Here is a 19,456-nt window from a genome sequence, read left to right on the forward strand (position 1 = left end):
GATAGCTCGTCCTCCTCGTCGAGGCTCGCCTCGCCAGGCACCTCCAGCCCTGGGTCACCTGCATCTATGAACGGGTCTGGTTGGTGTTTTAAAACACCGTCCCAGAGTGGGAGTGAGTGATCAACTCAGTGGGTGCTATTAGTCTTAAGTTATCACAGACATCAATTATAATATGACCTCAATGAAAAGCAGTCAAGCATAAACGTCTAACTAATCTTGTAAATGCGCATGCATGCAGGATGATATGATGCATGCCCTCACCACAACACTCCCTCGAGTGACACCATCTAACGATCGCAAATGACAACACTCCCTCAGTGCGACCTCGACTGCCGAGTTGCCACCCTAACTAGTGCGATGCAATGCGATTGTATTAGCCGAGTTATTATTTAGGTTCATTCATTCAGCCAATTAGGGAATCTGGTACACCCCACGTATCAACGTCCTAAACGGGTTGCGAGGCCAAGACCCCCCATTGCGTGAGGTCGAGACCCCGCGATCCGTGATCCCGTCGGGTTCCTCATCCCCAACTTCAAGCACATGAGGAGTGTCGTAAGAAAGGGATCGCTCGCGGTCACTACGAGGAGGCACGGTACCCCAGCGTAGGCCGACAGCTCGGACACGGTGTCCCATTCTACCATGCCCGGCTCACGAGACTGTGGACCAATTTCAAGTGGATTATTGATGAGCTACAACGGTTGTAGGGTGTCCTACATTCCATACAAGTATGAGCAAGCAGGGTTAACAATCAAGGTTGGTCAGACATTAGGCTAGACCATCCGAGTCGGGCGAGCGTGAGGCGAGTGACATCGGGCACAAGGGACCCATGTAGTCGAACTACAGCCACCCGAACACACCCGCCCAAACGCATGGGTTTAGCCATAGCATAGTCCAACCGATGGGACTACCGTCACTTCTCAAATTCCTTACCAACCCAAGGAGGGTGAGGGGATCCATAGCATACCAACTATCTAAAAATCATCAAGCATAATAATATCCTATACTTATGCATTCCATCCATACAATACGGACATCCTCGCAAGTAAATATACATTGTTAATAACTAAGGTGCTTGTGAGTGTGTGGATGTGTGAGGAAGTTAAACACTTCCTCCATCTCAAGAAATCATGTGCACAAGGGTAATAAATCATACACACAAAGCAACACCACATGTGAGGAAAAGAATCAAGAAACCATGGGCATACTGTCAACCATACATCAAGTCATGTGAGAGGCAAAATCAATCATCATCAGAGTCAAGCAACAATTCCATATTATTTCAACAAACCTACAATTCCTAGGGTTTCTCTAAATTCTCCAAATATGACATCTAAGCAACCAAAATCATTAATCTCATATTAGAATTGGTGCTAGGCCATCTAAGAACAATAGTCTGCACCTATGGATCGTTGGAGGCTTGAAAAACGACCTAGAAACGCCGAACTCGGTGCCGATCGACTGGAATCCTAAGATATTGCACTTGCATATTAGAATCTCATGCAAAACCTCCCTCAACATGAGGGGTTTCCAAAAAGATGAGAGATTTACCTACCCAATCGGCGAGAGGGCTTCTCCCGGTTGTGGATGATAGATTTCCTTGAGGGAGAGGTAGGGTTTTGCAAGATGGGACTCCCTTGGGCCCCACTTTGATCTATGGCCCACCTTCACTCTCCTTCATTCTCCCTTCCTCTCTTCTTCCTCTCTTCTTTCTCCCTTTTCTCTCTTCTCTCTTTCCTTCCCTAGGGCCAATTCGTATGGGGAGAGGGGTGCCCCAAATGAGGCCTTTATATAGTGTCAGGTTTGGTGTAAATGGCCCTAAGTGCTAGGTTTTTACTATACTAGACCTATGAGAGGGTCTTTCTAGGCTCTAGGGCCACTATGGGGAGTAGGAGTCAACACCCACCATTGGATAGTTGGCCCTAATGATGATCTACGCATAGATATGATCGGCCCGCCATTTGGATGCGCCGATCGATGGATATGATTAGAAGTCTGTTCAACGGTCACCGGTGGTCGATCGGGCCTGTGGTTATACGAATATGAGCAGGGAAATATCCTTACTCCACGGGTAAAGTTTAGTCACAAACCGACGGTCTAAAATCCTCAACTTTGTGTAAGAGTGGACGACTTAATTCACTTAAGTTCCAACTCCTTCCTTTAAGGTATTTGCACTTCTCATGCACTCGTCCTTCAGCTCAAGTTGACCAGTTCTGGACAGTACCCAGGTCTAATTCCCGTGATGGACGTCAAGCCCAATGAGACAGACATTATTCTATCGTTTCGGAACTAGTGGCCCGCCAACGAACGGTCTAGAGCTTGTTCGAAAAATCAGGGCATTTCTATAATGAAGTAGGTAACAAGATTTCTCGAGGGCAATGATTAGGGTTTGGATTAACAATATTCATAGTGTGGTCTATTTATAACTAGTGAAAGTGAAGATTTGGTCATGATTACTCTAAGCCGTTGGTTTTAGGCTACAAGAGTAACGGAGTTGCTCTGATGGGTCTCTAGTCACGAAATTTATAGAATAGGTGCTCCATGACCTGATGAATGATAATGCAAAATTTGAGGGTAAACAGATGCGAGGTTTTACCGCAATGGTCCGATTTGCGATCAACGGTCACACGTTTCACGATCGGGTCCCAGATTTTATGGGCGGGCGTAAAAAAATACATTAGACTTTTATCGTAAATTTAGAAGAAATTCGACGGCTGAAATGCCTGAAATCTCAGTTTTATTTAACTGTGTCAGATTCCAATTCTGGCATTGGTGGGGCGCATCTGACAAGTGCTAGATTCCACTTCTGGGTGTCTACTGGGTCCGTGGTCCGTGATGGTCCCCAAGCCCAGTGAGATCTATGCTCTCCTAAATTTTTATAATTTTCTGACCTCCCCATGTCGCGGTATAGCCTGCACGGGCTGTCGTTAGGTGTTAACGGTCATCTGACTTGGAGGCCCACACCAGGTTCTATCAGGACCCATCTGACCTATTCAATTGGGCTAATCTTGGTCTAATTTATTTGTGATACCTCACTACGAGTGGCTTAAACGAACGGTCCTGTGGCAAATCCTACGTGGACGCCCCATGACACTGTTCTGGTTGGGCGGGACGTTACACTACACGTAATGTTCAAGTGATCGGGCGGATTCATTGGCTTCCTACGGCTGATTAATTGGACTGGTGCGGCTCTTTACTGGTACCATCCCTGTATATACTGACATTGAGTGCTAATGGTTATTAAGTAATATTTAGGTTAATTAAATAAAATTAAAAAAATAAAAAAATTGATGAATTTTTGAAAATCCAAAATAGTGAAAATTCAGGATGTTACATTGATTGTATTGCCTTATCATTACTGCTTGATTAAATTGATAATATGTTAACTTTTACTGTATAGTTTCACTGAGTTGATCACTCACTCCCACGTTCTGGGGCGGTGTTTCAACACCAACCAGACTCTGTCTTAGATGCAGATGATGATGCGACCCCCGAGGCAGAGCAGGAGTTCGAGGATGATGAGGAGGCGTTCTCCTCTATGCAGTTCTCAGGCGGGTTCATGTGAGTCGTGTCCTGATCTACGGAGATTCAGGGTTGATGTTGTAATGGTTTACTTCATTTTGACACTTATCTTTTGAGACAAACACTTGTAATTATGACCTAGCAGAGCTTACATATCACAGGGACTTACACATATGCACATGTATTTCTTTAGTCTTCCGCTTGCGTCTTTCACCTATCCCTGAATTATGTTTGCAGTTTTGGCTTAATTTACTTCATGTATTATGCACTAATACAGACAACATACATTCATCACTACATATGTTGCATAAGTGATGTTTTGAAACTCGGGAGCAGAGTTGTACTCAACCCCAGAATTTCAGGGCGTTACAATAATCATAATTAAGAGAATGGGAGAGCGTATGAAGAATCTGATCCAACCCGTTCAATAGCAGGTCAGGATCAGGTGGATCTAGTCCATCAACCCCTCTAAGACATGATCAGAAGGGAGCAAGAGTTCAAGATAAATGCATGAGGTGGTTTAATTGGGTCATCAAAATGCATGATCATGATCGATTTCAGGACCGGAATCAATGGTAGAAATTTCCTTAATTAATTCCAAATATAGATATAATTGTTTCCTAAAAGAGATCAAATTCAAAAAGCTAATAGTTTTGAATCTATTCGAAATGCATGTTGTAACGTGAATGATCCAAAATTAACAAAGCAACCTAATGAGAGTTTTGCTACCTCAATAACATATAAAATGAGTATGCGAAGAAGAGCTCAAGGCACTACGCCAAATATAAATATATCTTCTTTACATTTATCTTTACTTTTATCATAACATAGTATATCCTAATCTAGTCTTAGCATAGATTGCTATGTCTAACGTCTCCCGCTATAGTACTATAGGATTAGAGTAAATGTACATACCCCTAAGTTATCGAATCCCTAGCAACTGAGTTCTTACTTAGGTAATCATATCTCTGGTCACATCGTACTGACCATTTGCCTCGATCATTTATATTTACAGGCGGATCATGTATTTATTTCTTTAGGTTTATTTTGGTATTATGTCGATTGTAATGAGCCGCATATTCAATTATTAATAAAAATCGACATTGTTTAGCCTTCTTTTTATTTATTTGTTCATCTATAATCTTTTGAAAATTTTATAACAATTAATGGTGAAACTAAAGTCCTGAAATTGTGAGGCAAAAAGAATTGATCGGGAAAGACTAACCCCTACCCTTTCTCAAATCGCTTGATCGCTGATCACAACCAGTGACTGAGAGGATAGCTGGCTCCTGCGTCCAGTCTCAAATTAGTCTAACTCAATGTGGGAGTTCTAGCGTTCAATCAAACATTGAGTCGAGTAAGACTCTGGGACGCCCACATATCATAATCGCATACAAAATCTAATTGCATGCACTTGATCACATGTATGGTCTTGTATTTGATTAAATTGCCAACAACAACAGGTATACCAAATATAGTGGCTCTCTAAATAAGCTATCCTAACTCATCTGTTAACCATGAGTTCTAAGTCTATGAAAGACTGAGATGTTTGACTTCACAATATCTTTTACATCGAATTTGTCCTAATCCATTCTATATGAATACGAAGACTTATGAAATCTCTCAACTAAATTGTTGAAAAATTGTGTTGGATATACCGAAAAATAAAAAATAAAAAATAAAATAAGGTTTAATTATTTCATTTCACTAGGCTGAATCATGTAAAATATACGATGTCATTAAAGCATCATTCGCTCTGTTATCAATTGTTGATGGGTTACAGGCAAATTAATTCCAGGATAAGACAAGCCTATCTGGATTCGGCGTGCATCAATCACGATGGGTCCACTTAGGAATAATTCAACGTAGCAGATCTCCTAGCAGAATCAAATCAAACCATGGATGTGTTTACAATATTTTATGAAAGAGATGCTATCTGGAGGATTTGATGGAAGGGGAGAGATTTGAGTTCGAGTTGATGGAATTTGGACCGGAATAGTCCAGTTTATATAGGCACTAGGGAGTGGATCATTGCTAGGTGGTCATCAATGGTTCAGAACGTTTGCGTTCACATCGTCTCGCGTAAGGTCGCGAGGGAGCGACCCTTCTGCGACATGATGCGCACGTGCAAAGTGCAAAGTGCGCCAACTAGTGCCACTACAACCACACTGCCCACGCCCTCGCCCGTGCCCGTGCTTGAGCCTGATCGCGCGCGCGTAGCACTAGAACATACAACTCGAGTGTCACAATCTCCAAAGCTCCAAGTAAGAATATTACACAAATATCTTCATATAAACCACAATTTTCTTCTTTTTATTTCTAATGTGAAACAAAAGTACACATTGACCCCGTACTTTTTGATTTGAAATTCCCAAAAAGCATTTTGGCGGCAAAATTCTAAAATTTTGAATATTTGATTTTTTCAAAAAACCGCAAATCTCAACATAAATCATCCCAATCATCTACATTGAGACCTTGATGAAATCTCTTAATTAAATCATTCCGATCATATCCATTTAATGTATATACAATGATAAGCGGCAATGAAGAAATCATTAATGAACGAAATATATGTAGACTTTGTAAATCCCATGAAACAACATCCCCAATCCTTTTGAATGACATGTACACCAAATCATTAATAGGGATGATTCATTTAATAGTACTATTGAAACTGACCTATGGTGCAAAAATTATGCAAATCGGACTAACCTAACTCTACAGATGAGGCTAATTTGTTACGACTACTCACTTTTTACAAGTCATAGATTTCATGATTAGAATCATTGAACTAAAGAGCAACTTTTGAATAATAAGAAATACATAATGGGACCTATTCAATCGATTGTCTATGATGATAATTGCAACTATTTTGTTTATCGGTTCAACCTTGATTATCCATTTTCATAATATAGACCAAATCATGATTTTTGCACCATTGCTTGTCCTTATTTGTACGAAAAAATGGATGGTTCAAATTTATGATTGGACATCTTGTTGTTGATGTCTTGAATATGTCAGCAACAGTGTTTGTTAATGTCATCGATAGACCACTCGATGCCATCGAGCAGGTATCGATGCCATCGAGCAGGTGTCGATTCCAATCCCATCAAGAAAATTCAAAAAATTTCATAGTGTTTGCTGGAATATTTTAGTGTTGCTACTCGATGACATCAAAGGAGTTTGATACCATCGACAGATCCCCAATGAGTGGTCAATGCCATTGAAGGTCCAATCGAAGATGCGCGTAGAATTGTGCAAGTGTGTAAGTTGTTTCCTATTTCAATTGTAACACTATATATATCAAGATATATATAAGAGAGAAGAAAGTATTCTAGAGCTTTCTAAATCATTCCTAAGGGTTCAAGAGCATAGGTAGGGCTTGTGAAGTAGATTTGATGCTTTTTTCGAAGCTATAAAACTGTCTCTTGTAATTTATGCTTTCATGGTATATTACGCATTCCTTTGTACCATGGTCATTTTTCTTGTAATTTATGCTTTCATGGTATATTACGCATTCCTTTGTACCGTGGTCATTTTTCGAAATGATTTTTCTACGCAAAATTCAATTTGTTCTTGTTTGAACTTAGTTGTACTATTACGAGTACTTTGCTGCATGTTTATGCAGTTCCTCGACACGTCTCACGTGTCATTCAAAAGTTGCAAGAGTTTAGGAAAGGTTGGGACATTAGACGAACCCAGTATTCAATGAACCGAAAAAGCATACATTCCAAAGGAGTTAACTTGGAATACGAAGTATTGAAAGTGGATCTACTATATACGGAAACGTAATAAATGGTTCAGTGTACAAATTGGCCAAAAAGGTCACCACTGATAGAAAGAGGTCAGGGAAGTCCAATCAATCCAATTTCAGTATATGGGCTGCTGAGATTTGAGTTACCAGCTATGAATGCGGTAAGGAAACATAAACTCTGGCCTAACAACCGTGCATTCAGCTACGTTGTATCAAAACCGCTGCAGGTTATTTACTCTGAATTTCTTGAAGTACCCCTTCGAGCTTTTTAGTTGCATGGATATCTGTGTTATCCCCCGAGCGAAAATGATCACGTACGTACGTTTGAGTTGTGAGCTGTGTGCTGTGTGGGGCCTACCGTGGTGTCTGATTGCCATACAATCGGTACACTGTATCCGTTGCCCATGTCATGCTTAGATCGCTAGTTTCAGCTTGATTCATTACTCGGGTGGGCCACACCAAACTAATCAAAGGGAAGAATGGGACGCGGATTTCTTGTGAAAGCCTTCCGCATGAATTTCCTGCACTGGAAACCTAGGTGGGGCCCACCATGATGTTTGTGAGAAATCTACTCCGTCCATACGTTTTGTGAGCTCATTTAGGATTTAAGACCAAAGGTGACCAGATTCAAAACTCAAGCCCACCATGATGTTTGTGAGAAATCTAATCCGTCCATCCGTTTTGTGAGCTCATTTAGGATTTAAGACCAAAGGTGAGCAGATCCAAAACTCAAGTGGGCCGCACAAAAGGAAAAGGTGGGTAGGGAAATTCCTACCGTTGAAACCTCCCTGGGGTCGACGGTGATGTTTAAATGCCACACATACCGTTCATAACGTCATTCCTACAGGGATGAACTGAGAACAGAAATATTTCCCTGATTCAAAACTTCTGTGGCCCCATGAATATTTCAACTGTTGACGTTTAATCCTCACGTTTTCGGCCCACTTGAATGTTGGATCCTGATCATTTTTGGTCCCATATCCTAAAATGAGATCAGAAAATGGATGGACGGGGTGGATCTCTCACAAACATAAGGTGGGGCCCCACCTAGGTTTCCAGCGCAGGAACTTCCTGCGAAAGGCGTTCGCAGGAAACCCGCGTCTGGAAGAAGGGGACATTGGATCGGAAACGGATTGGCTACTCCCCCTGACACCAGCCAATGGCTGGTGGTCGATGATCTGTGGGGCTCGACATGATGTATTTGTTTCATCCATTCCGTCCATCTATTTTTACAGATCATTTTACAGCATGAAACCAAAAATGAGGTATATTCCAATCTCAGTTAGACCACATTACAGGAAACAGTTTTTAATTAGCGTCGACCATTAAAAATATTTTGGGGGCCATAAAAGTTTTGGATCAAGCTGATTTTTCTTTTTTACCTTCATCTGGGCCTTTATGACCTAATCAACAGATTGGATGTCAAATAAACAGTACAGGGGCCTTAGGAGGATTTTAAATATCCAATCACTATTTTTTCATGTGGTGTGGTCCACCTGAGATATATATCCCTCTAATTTTTAATATCAACCCATAAAATGATATTTAAAAATGGATGAACGGAATGGATGAAACAAATACATCATGGTAGGGCCCACGGAGCACCGACCACCAGCCCCGGGGCTGGTGTCAGGGGGAGTAGCCAATCCGTTTCCCATTGGATCACCACACTGTCAGTTCACACGTCTCTGTTAGCCACCAAATTAACGGCTCTAATTCATCCCAGATAAAAGAACGTTGGTGTCATCACACGTGGCAGCCACATGTGGAGATCTGAGCCATTCAACGGTAGACCCCAAAACACAAAAATAACATCCGTTGGACGATCTTAACCATACAATTAGAGGGCCTTAGCTTAATCTAACGAGGATTGTCCCTTCTTTCCACTGTAACAGTTCATTTGTGGACCGCCCATCTAATGGCTACAATCATTCGATCAAAGTGGCTCGGTGCTAACTAGCGTACCAAGATGATTCTTCTCCCACAACGTTAGTACAATAACGTGTGGGGCCCACGTGATGCTTTCGCTCATCCAACCCATTGAAAGAGTCGCCTACCATGAAATCAGAACGCCTACTATCAAACCATCATTCATGTGGGGCCACCACGAAATTGGAGGTTTTGAGAGCTTGTCTGTCGGCTAACTTAATCTGAAGGTTGGACTGCTGAAAAATAATACGGTGTGGGCCACACCATCGGAAACAGTAAAAACACCCTAAATTCTTGAAATTAACGTGGTGGAGCAAATTATGGTTGGATTGTTCCGATTTTTCGGACGTCCGACTTTCATGGTCGGGCGACCATACAAGAAGAGTTTGACGGTAGACATGAAACGCAATGGGTCCCATTTACGATCTTTTCACAGCAAGCTTTATTCTGCTAACGTTACAGAGGATCCAGCCTCCAATAATCCTTTTTGAAATCATGTGCTGGGATTCCCGCCATCGTTCTGTTACGGTGGTTGATGCGTCTGCACCGATTTTCGGTGCACCAAACGTGCACAGAATCTCTGCCTCCTTATAAGTGACGACGAACAGACTGGTAAAATTACCAAAATGTCCAGGACCCTGGTCCGGCCCACAAGTCAACAGACAACCACTTGCCGCAACTGTACCAAAATCCTCGAGAATCTGAATTCAACACGGCGCTTTCGCTATTTAAAACCCGGAAGACTCCTGTGTTAGTTTTACATCGTTTAAAACGTGGTGGTGACTTTTCACCATACACATGTCATGCTTGTATCGCAATCCAGACTGATCGTTCGCTGGACCAACTCTGGAAGTATCATAAACGGTAGTTTACAGATGGAGGTTTGTACTAACCATCTGCTTTCTCCCTTCTAATTAGGATTTAGATAGCGATTGATTGGATGGTCAGGATTGCTTGATCACTATAATTTCTGACGTACAATCTATCCAGATTGGACATACAATTTGGACGTTCTGGATGGCTTTCCACGAGCGTCACATGAGAGGAGGATGAGTCACCACTGTTTATTAAATGGTGCAAAACTAACATAGGAGTCTACACTTAAAAAAATACTAAGAATGACATGTCCAAAAACTACGGCTAATGAAGGCCTCGCCAATTCCACGGGCGGTAGACCAAAGCCGCCGTAAACACAACCAGCACGTGCTACACGGAAAACGTGTACGAAATCAAATCGTCCATTAAGTGGACCCCATGGGTAGATTCCTCGCCTAAGAATCTTGGACGTACGGATAATGTAAAAAATAAAAAGAAAGGTTAAAACTTATACCGATATTCCTCATTCAACTTACATGTGTGTCCCATATAATGGGCAGAATATCTGATTCTTGGTCCATATGCATCTAGACATCGTGACCGGACTAATAGACGGCTCGGATCTTATACTGGTATTTCATATTGTTAAATATGAAGTGTTGTTTGGGGCTGTTTATATTGGCCTGGGTTCAGTAAACACAGTGGTTTCGATTTAAGGTTCCCCGTCAAATTTCCGTTCCGTTATTGCCACTGGTTAGAAGCCTTTTAGATTTCTTGGGATATTTTGGAAATTTCTGAAAATATAAGGATATTTATGTAATTTCGTATTTTCCCTGGCAGAGTCGGACGATAACAATAATAAAACGATAAAATGGTATTTAATTAAGTAGATGATAATAACGATTAATAATAAAGGTCCAGTGTTACGATGATAGTTTACCTCCATGTTTAAAGTTCCAATGCTTCATCCACCGCACAAATGGCATATTTTTAAGGAGATCGAAGCCATCCAAATTGTGGGCCCCATAGAGCATATCATGAAATTCACGTAGATCTAATGATATTGACCATCTGATTTGATGGTTGAAGTATGTGATTTGCACGGTCCTTTTGTGGTCACAAATTGGATGATCTGCACCGTTTGATCAGTATGTGTTCGGCCTTGATTGGTTTGAGATGGACGGTTAAGATTTAGAATGTGTATGATGAACGAGACACCGCAACTTGAAAAATAGCAGTGAAGTATCACCATGGTGTATGATAAAGTAAGGAGTATATAATACATGTCCATATGGACCGATGGCTTTCCTCTTTCCACCTTTTGCTTTCTTCCCTCCCTTTCTCTCTCTTCTTCCCTCCTTCCTTCCCTCAATCCCTCTAACCTAATTGGCTGATCTTGAATCTTCTCTCTCTCCTGACCAATATCACCTCTAAACTTAGAGTAGATCCTCTAAATCTTGTGGGTTTTCTCTCTCATCACATATACATATACCAGTTTTGTGAGAAACAGCTAACTTTGGAGGAAGTAGGAAAGAGGAGAAGGAGAAAGAGATCATAAAGAGAAAAGAGGAGAGGATTTAGAGGAGAAGATGACCCCAGCTAGTTTAGCAGGGCAATTTGGGGACACCACTTACACTAAGGTGTTTGTTGGGGGTCTTGCATGGGAGACTCAAAGGGAAACCATGAGAAAATACTTTGAGCAATTTGGTGAGATTTTGGAGGCTGTTGTTATCACAGACAAGAACACTGGAAGATCCAAAGGCTATGGATTTGTAAGTATTTTTTATTTTTATTTTTATTTTTTTCATTTTCTTTGGTTTTTTGTTATATTGTGGAGAGTACACTTAGGGTATTGAAATATGATACATAAACCCTATTTTTTTATACACACACACACACCCATTTTTTCTACTTTTGGTATTGGGGTTTTACCAAAGGTGTTTCTTGTAATGCAAAAAGCAGAAAAGGGTGTGTGCATATCAATGATGCAGGGGAGAAAATATCTGTACACCTTACATCTATTATTTCTTCCCTTCCCCTCTCTTTTTCTTTTTTCTTAGGTTTATTTATTTGGGTATTGATACTATTATTCTGATCTTGTTTCTCTATTCTTTGTTATTCAAATCTGAATATTGTGAATAATATCCAAGATCTGGAATTGGGTTTTTCTTAGAAGGGAATCAGGATCCTGAATTATGAAAAAAGATGAGAAGAAAAGCATCTAGATCCACTTATTTTTTTCTATTTTTTTAACATTTTATGCTTGATTAGAGAAAATGATGGTCTCCTTCTTCTTTTTGTCTTTCTTTCCACTGTAGGTCACTTTTCGCGAACCCGAGGCTGCCATGAAAGCTTGTGTGGATGCAGCACCCGTAATTGATGGAAGAAGGGCTAACTGCAATCTCGCTTCTTTGGGTGTTCAAAGATCCACACCTTCAACACCAAAACATGGTAATAGATTTTCTCTTCTCTTGTGATTATTTGATTTTCTTCATATGTTCCCTTTTTATCTTATTAGCTTTCTTCATCAATCAGATTTTTATTTTTATTCTTTTACCAGAAAAAAAAAACAGCCATATAATAAAACATATTTGAACTGGGTGTCTACCATCTACTGGATATGGGTTTTGGTATTGCAATCTCATTTCTATGAAAGGACTACTCTATTAGGCCACATAGGATCATACATGTGATTGTAATTTGTTGTGATTTGAAGTGTAGTTTGTTCATGATCCATCTGTGATTGTGATTTACACATACATATTAGAATTTATATATTCATGTATGATTGTAATTTATCTTGGATGAATATGCAGGAAAGGATTTTTTTTTTTTTTTTTTTTCTTGTTTTTATTAAAATGGCATTGAAAGTGGTTTTTTTCAAACACCCACTTGAGAAAAATGAGAAAATAAAAAATCCAAATTAGATGCATTAGTAGCTTCTTTAATCTCTCAACTAGCTTAATTATCATTTTCCCAAGAATTTCCAACTACCAACTGAAGAATATCATATACGAGGCTGGCCAGTGATGTCCAATCACTAGGCTTTTATTTATTTATTTAGTAGTGGATTGAAGAACTATGTTATGAATGTTAGTTATTGTTGGTGCATGTGAATGAGAGCTTGCCAGTTTGACTTGTCAATGCAAGAATAAAAGTCTAGTTTTTTTATTAATGGAAAATGAGAAAGATGGATTTCTTAATTGAGGTTATGATCTTAATCTAGCTGTGGTTAGTGGGTTAATCTATTTTTAAAATGAATGTAATCAGGAGGAGGCAGGAACTTTAGGGTGATGAACTCGTATCAGACAGGAGGGGGAACAGCTTTTCCTTCAGCTGCCAGCTTCCCTCATTATGCCATCCAGCAAGGGTTTCCTTATAATGTATTTGGGTAAGCTTCACATGATTTGTTGATGCCATGTGGCACGTGCATTGCCAGTCAGTCCACACGCAAAAATAGGTGTGTGCGCGTGCGTGCAGGAGCATGGGATTTGCACGTGCATTGCTCAGTACACATGCATTTTGCACATGTATGCATGCATGGTGTGTATGGTCGCAGATGCTCTCTCTCTCTCGTTATATACACGTGCCATCTCATCCCACATGAAGGTAATATGTACACGTGTATGGTTGGAAATGTAGAGGTTTACATTTCAGCTAATCACACGCCACTTCATACGCCTGTGTGGCAGACACGTGACATGTCCAAGCCATCCATCAGAGGGGTAACACCATAGATTTCCTATTCCATGAATCAGCTCGTTCTAGTCGTCAGGTGTGCCTCAACTGACTGAACGAACGTGTGGTTATTAAAAATCGGCCGAAGTTTTCTAACCCATAAGCATATTTCTAATATCATCGTACACCTAGATAGTGGACCGCCTTTATCTTTTGGTAATATCGATGAGATCCACATGATGGATGGCTTGGATATTTGACATGTGTGCCATGGTGGCATATGTGGTGGCGTGTGCATTAGCTGACTTGTACACGCGTGTGGGTTTAGCAAAACTCCGGACGTGTAATTGTAGCCATGAAAGGTCCCCTTCCATGGACTCCTCTGGAGTCAGGACCACCAAATGCATCAGCATTCGTGATCCTACTCTCTCACACGCGCACACACAAAGCACATGCATGGACCCATCCATTCATTGTGTACACGCATGCATGCGATATGAGAAGACTCGCACGGTACGAGCATATCTATCTTACACGCAATATTTCTCACACACATGCATGGGTCTCACACACTTCCCAGCCCGAGTATCAACAGTGCTACTCTCGGGCTTTCAGCTGGTACAATTGCGACACATTGTTCCGTGATCCAGACGGTTGATTTGCTGGGTCCCATAAATTATTATGGGGCAACGATGTGAACGGTTTGGATCACCGAACAATTAGCCCCAGTCGAACAAACCGTCGATATTCTGGGATCGAGCAATGTACAATGCCCCTTTTATACGTGTGCATGCAGACACGTGCACAAGAAGGAGATCAACAAAGTGCGCATGCGTAGATGGCATGCATTTGCCCTTTCGCAGACACGCATGCTTGTGAATGTGTGCCTTTTTTTCTTTCTTTTTTTTTCATATTTAGAATGCAGGCTTTGCATGAGCCCAGACGCGTGTAGCGCCTGCCCATGCACCCAAAGCACACAAGCTAATGTAGAACACGTGTGGAAGATCCAAGCTTGTTATCATCTGGGCCACATTATTTGGATCTTCTGATCTGAAAAGAAAGACATTTTAGTCCTCAGATAAGCTACAGTGTATAAAACAAAAGCATGGCTGAAACAATTTTTATAGCCATCCATTTCTTATAGGCACCGTTTCCAACCTAAGGAGTGAAACGGCTTGATCATTACCCCAGGAGATATAATTAAAGTGGCCCACCTCATGATGTAAGGGTCAGATCCCATAGACATGGTGCCATACTGTCAAGTGTGCTTGTGTAGTAGGGTCACGCACGTGTATGGGTTTAGCAAAATTATGGTATTCCAATATTTTTGTACCTTATTTCTCCTTTTATTCTACAAATTTCAGGTACTCACCATACTCCCCAGAGTACACGTATCCTACGGTTCGTACAATTTCTTCCTTTCTATTTAAAATGGGCCGTTGAATCCACATTCTTCTAGAGGACCCAATGGGTCCCTATACATCATAATGTGAATAGTGCGGTACATTTTTGTCGCTGGTCATTTGGTGATCCAGACCGTTGATCTGATGGGCCTCACTCCAGATGGGAAATGGTAGAAAAATAATCCATATTTGGAAGAACCCAAAGCCAGAAAAAAAGATCGTATGAGGCCTACGAAAAATTAATAAATATGGGTTTTGAAAAAAATAATGAATATATGAGCATGGTCAGTACCAAGAGCTAATACGCACCCTATCTCCCATCATTAAAGATTGTTGGAGAGCATCTGTACTGTAAGCATTTCAAAATGCGAGATTTCAAAACCCTATTTTTCGAAATGCCTTCTCTAGATTCCCGCACCATTATTGGATGGTTGGAGATATGCGCATACTCTCTCGTTGCGCACTAGGCACACGCAGAAATTTTCTTAAAAAGTATTTATATGAAAAATCCGTAGAAGTTTATACGTACGTATGCTTATTTTTATATAGGAGCTATATCCGTTGGAATCCATACCGTTCATATATGATGGCCCACAGAGATAATGGTGGCTGCCTAAAAAAATCCACAACAATGAGATCCTAGACTTTCAATCAATGGACTACAAAACAACAATGGTCCATATGCAAAGGAAAAGAATGAAACGATCAGCAAAGATATTCTCCTTTTTCCGTACCTACATCAAAGGTAAGCCCCATCATATAGACGGTTTGGATCACCAAAACATGACCCAAGATGCAGCATTCCATTCACAATATGTTGTCAGGTTGTACGCATGCATGCATGTCTGTACGTATGAGTTGTAAATGGTAACATGTTGAGATGGTGTGATGCAGAGCTACTATAACGCGTATGGTGGAGGAGCAACAGCTCAATATCCTATGTACGGAGGGGCAGCTGGAATGGTAACGGGCACAGCTGCTTTCTACCCATACTTCCAGTTTGGGCATGGAAGTGGGGCAGCCCCTTACCCGCACGGGCAGGGCTATAACATGCAATACCCGCACCATCATCTCTTCCAATACTCGGCCATGAATTCCACTAGCTTTCCACAGCACTATCTGGGCCCCATGTCTCTACCCCCAACGCCCCCTCCACAAGCAGGTTTGTCTCTCTTCTATTCTAGTCGCCCTTCTAAAAAATAATAATAATAATAATAACTTTTTTGACGTGCATGCATCTGGCCCATGATTAGGACACGTGTATGGATGATCGGAACCGTTCAGGTGGTAAAGCATCTCATACTACAGAATGGATTTGAATTTCAAACGTTCTTCATTGATCAAGTGGTCATAATCGTGTCGTATTCTTTTCCATGGTGGATCCTGCCACTTTGAACGCTTTAGACTTGCCTGTTCACGTCCCCAATAACTGGAAATTGGTGCCACTGTGGTGCACCTGCTTTTTCCTGTAAATGTATTATCAGGCAATGGTGGGTCATGTTCAAAAAGCACTCTCATCAATCTTAGCCATCCATTTTGTGGCATTTAAATAGATGGATGAAAAATAGAATATTGCCAACCATGTTTAATGAGAAGAGTCCGATCAATGGCCAAGATTATTGGATAGAGGAGATATTGGTTCATTGCCAAACCCCAATGAAGCTAAAAAAAGGGCTGGTTTGGATTTCCCAAAGAGCAAGACCCACCTGCTTGGAACAAGTGGCCTGAACATTTACAGTCCCTCTTATTTCTATGATAGTTTCCAATAACACAAGGGGAATGATCACATGCATTTAACAACCTACCATACGTTTGAGCTGTGTGGGGCCATCATGATGTATGAGTTCCATCCAACCCGTCCATTAGATGGCCCCACCAAATGATTTTTAATCAAGCCTTCATGCATGTATGAATGTGTACGTGGATAATATTTTCTCAGCAGTCATACTAATATCTTTGACAGTGTCTTTTGCCTTACAACAGGCGTGACCATGGCACTTCCGGATCCAACTCTTCATGCTCCAACACCACATCATCACTACAGGCTCATTCCCAATCCCTTCATTCCACCACCTGAACAACCGTCGGCCTAACCATGGTTCTCTCACTAACCCACACACCATCCCACATACACAGACCCAAGGGCAGACCACAGGGGTCTTCCCTGCAACCAGTTTTAGCCCAACATGGACTAAAACCCTACCTCTAAATTTGGAGGAGAGCCCTCCAAATTTCACATGTGTATCTAGTCACAAATGGGTACTTTGCATGCATTTATCTAGAGATGGCCCCCCACATGGTGGGGCTAAGACCATCACTTCCCAAGTTTGTGGTTTCTTCAAAAGCTAACATCTCAACCCTTCACTAACTTTGGCCATCACATGAGCTGAAGCTTCATTAACCAACCCTCTCTAACTTTAGCCTTGGAAGGGCTAAAAAAGATCAAACCAACCCCACTTAACCTTTGGGCTTGCAATATGTAAATTCAAACAAGACACTTTGCAAGCCCATCTCTCCCAGTTTTGGCCACACACCCTCTTAAATCTAGAGGCGGTTTTGGCCAAATCCTAGGGCATGGGCATGCCCTAGTCAATGTTCTAACATTAGCTCTAGATGTGGCACATGACCAATGAACTTTGTGACCGATGTGCCTTCTGACAACCCCAACCAACTTCATCTAACACACTCTCATGTTGTAACCTTTTGTGTGTGACCCACTCATCTTTCCCTAGGAAAAAGGGAAGGTGGACCCCACTCCACCCACCCTACTAATTCTTTTGTTATTTTCTTTTGTACATTTCATCATGGGCTAGAATTTGGGAATTTTGGCCTAACTGAGACAGATATAGAGGTGTTCTAATGTTTGTTTTTGGCATTTAGCTCTACCTCCTGTCTCCAACCTTAGGAAAGAAGAAAACTCCATCAGAGGCTTGGAGTTCAACCCCACCCTTAGGAAATATTTTCTTTTCTTTCTTCTCAATCAAACCAAGGAGGTAAGCCTAGGGAGATGTTTTTGGCCTCTTGAGTTCACCTTCTTCTAACCCTCCATCACACCATGGTTAGGACCAAGGTTGGTCATCTTCCACTCAAACCCACCTCACTTCATCCTCCTATCCCATCCATCCATCCATCCACACACGCTGCCATTTCCACCTCTTCTTCTTGCACTGATATTAAGGATAATGATACTTTGATATATGGTTTGGATTGTAATAAGTAGGTTTATTACTTTGGGACAAGGACTAATGTTTACTACTTTCATCCATGTGGACCATGCCATCTGACTATACCTTTTGCTGATATTGTAGGAGAGTAAATTAGAGATGGTTTTGCTATCTATATGTTTATTATCTTGATGATGGCATGGTGTCTTTTTTTTGGACCATCCATGTTTTATAAGATAGAATAAAATAAAATAAAAAAGATTGCGCGTGCACTACTGCATAGTGTTCATCAAGAGTCGGTGCACACGTATGGCTGGAATCCCATCACATTTCAAAATTAGATTTGATAATTCCTTTCAGAAAATCTGCTTTGGATTGGATTCCTACTCATGGCTTTTGGATGGTATTAGATTAGAGTGGGCACCATGACTCTCGATGTACACATATGCACCGAATTTGGGCCTACGCGGATGCATGTGCACGTGTGAAATCTGGACTCTTGGATGTGCATGCTGTGGATAGTGCCCATTGCTACTGATGTGTTTTTTTATAAGCCTTGATTATGTTTACATGGAAGAGTTCCACAGCATCAATTGAATATATGAGGATGAAACTGTCCAAACTTGGAGAACCATGATCAAGTGGGTTAATGTTTGTAGAACGTTGGTTCACACAATAGAACTTTTTGGAGGCCCACTCTCATCTAGACCATTGGATCCGCAAAAGACGTTTGTGGTCAAATGGCTGGCAATTGTGAATGGGGCAGTGGACCTAGAAGATTATGTCTGATAGTTTCCGCACCACCACATGATTATCCAGACCGTTCATCTAAAGTGTCCCACCATAGATAGGACATGTCAAAATTTATGATAATCGTAGATCAGACCATCCAGTAAAAAGAGTTTGAAACTATGGACCGGAAAAGGACTGTCTAACGCAATTAACTTCACGCGAAAGTTGCGGGAGGATCTTTGATTAGTTAGAACCTTTTTCCTTCGTGAGCCACATCTGATGAATCCTTCAAGATCAACGGTTTGGATGGTCTTGTGTGTTTGGCGGAAGCTGGCAGCGGCTTGGGCGAGCGTGGCTAGCAAGGCTGCTGCATAAATAGTATACTGACAGAATCAGTGATGTTCTTCACTTCTTTTGCAGTCAGTTAACCAAATGTCCGCACACGTTTATGTTGGTGTTCG

General features: G+C 41.3%; 1 protein-coding gene across 2 annotated transcripts; it reads left to right on the plus strand.

Annotated features, from left to right (window-relative positions):
• Positions 1-11,315: 11,315 nt before the first annotated feature.
• On the plus strand, positions 11,316-18,432 carry LOC131236684 (uncharacterized). 2 transcript variants are annotated; one of them, XM_058234017.1, is made up of 6 exons: positions 11,316-11,790; positions 12,337-12,469; positions 13,289-13,409; positions 15,061-15,097; positions 15,994-16,261; positions 17,083-18,432. In XM_058234017.1, the coding sequence occupies exons 1-6, from the start codon at positions 11,608-11,610 to the stop codon at positions 17,190-17,192; spliced, it is 852 nt and encodes a 283-aa protein (XP_058090000.1). In that variant the 5' UTR covers positions 11,316-11,607; the 3' UTR covers positions 17,193-18,432. The 2 variants fall into 2 exon arrangements, with proteins under 2 accessions (XP_058090000.1, XP_058090001.1); XM_058234018.1 differs by having other exon boundaries at positions 11,317-11,790; positions 17,063-18,432.
• The last annotated feature ends 1,024 nt before the right edge of the window (positions 18,433-19,456 follow it).

This window comes from Magnolia sinica, chromosome 2 (assembly GCF_029962835.1).
Source record: "Magnolia sinica isolate HGM2019 chromosome 2, MsV1, whole genome shotgun sequence".
NCBI classification, from domain to species: domain Eukaryota; kingdom Viridiplantae; phylum Streptophyta; class Magnoliopsida; order Magnoliales; family Magnoliaceae; genus Magnolia; species Magnolia sinica.

Coding starts and splice junctions, on each gene's coding strand:
- LOC131236684 (XM_058234017.1), top strand. CDS start 11,608: ATGACCCCAGCTAGTTTAGCAGGGCAATTTGGGGACACCACTTACACT. Junction 13,410..15,060: donor TTTCCTTATAATGTATTTGG/GTAAGCTTCACA, acceptor TACAAATTTCAG/GTACTCACCATACTCCCCAG. Junction 16,262..17,082: donor AACGCCCCCTCCACAAGCAG/GTTTGTCTCTCT, acceptor GCCTTACAACAG/GCGTGACCATGGCACTTCCG.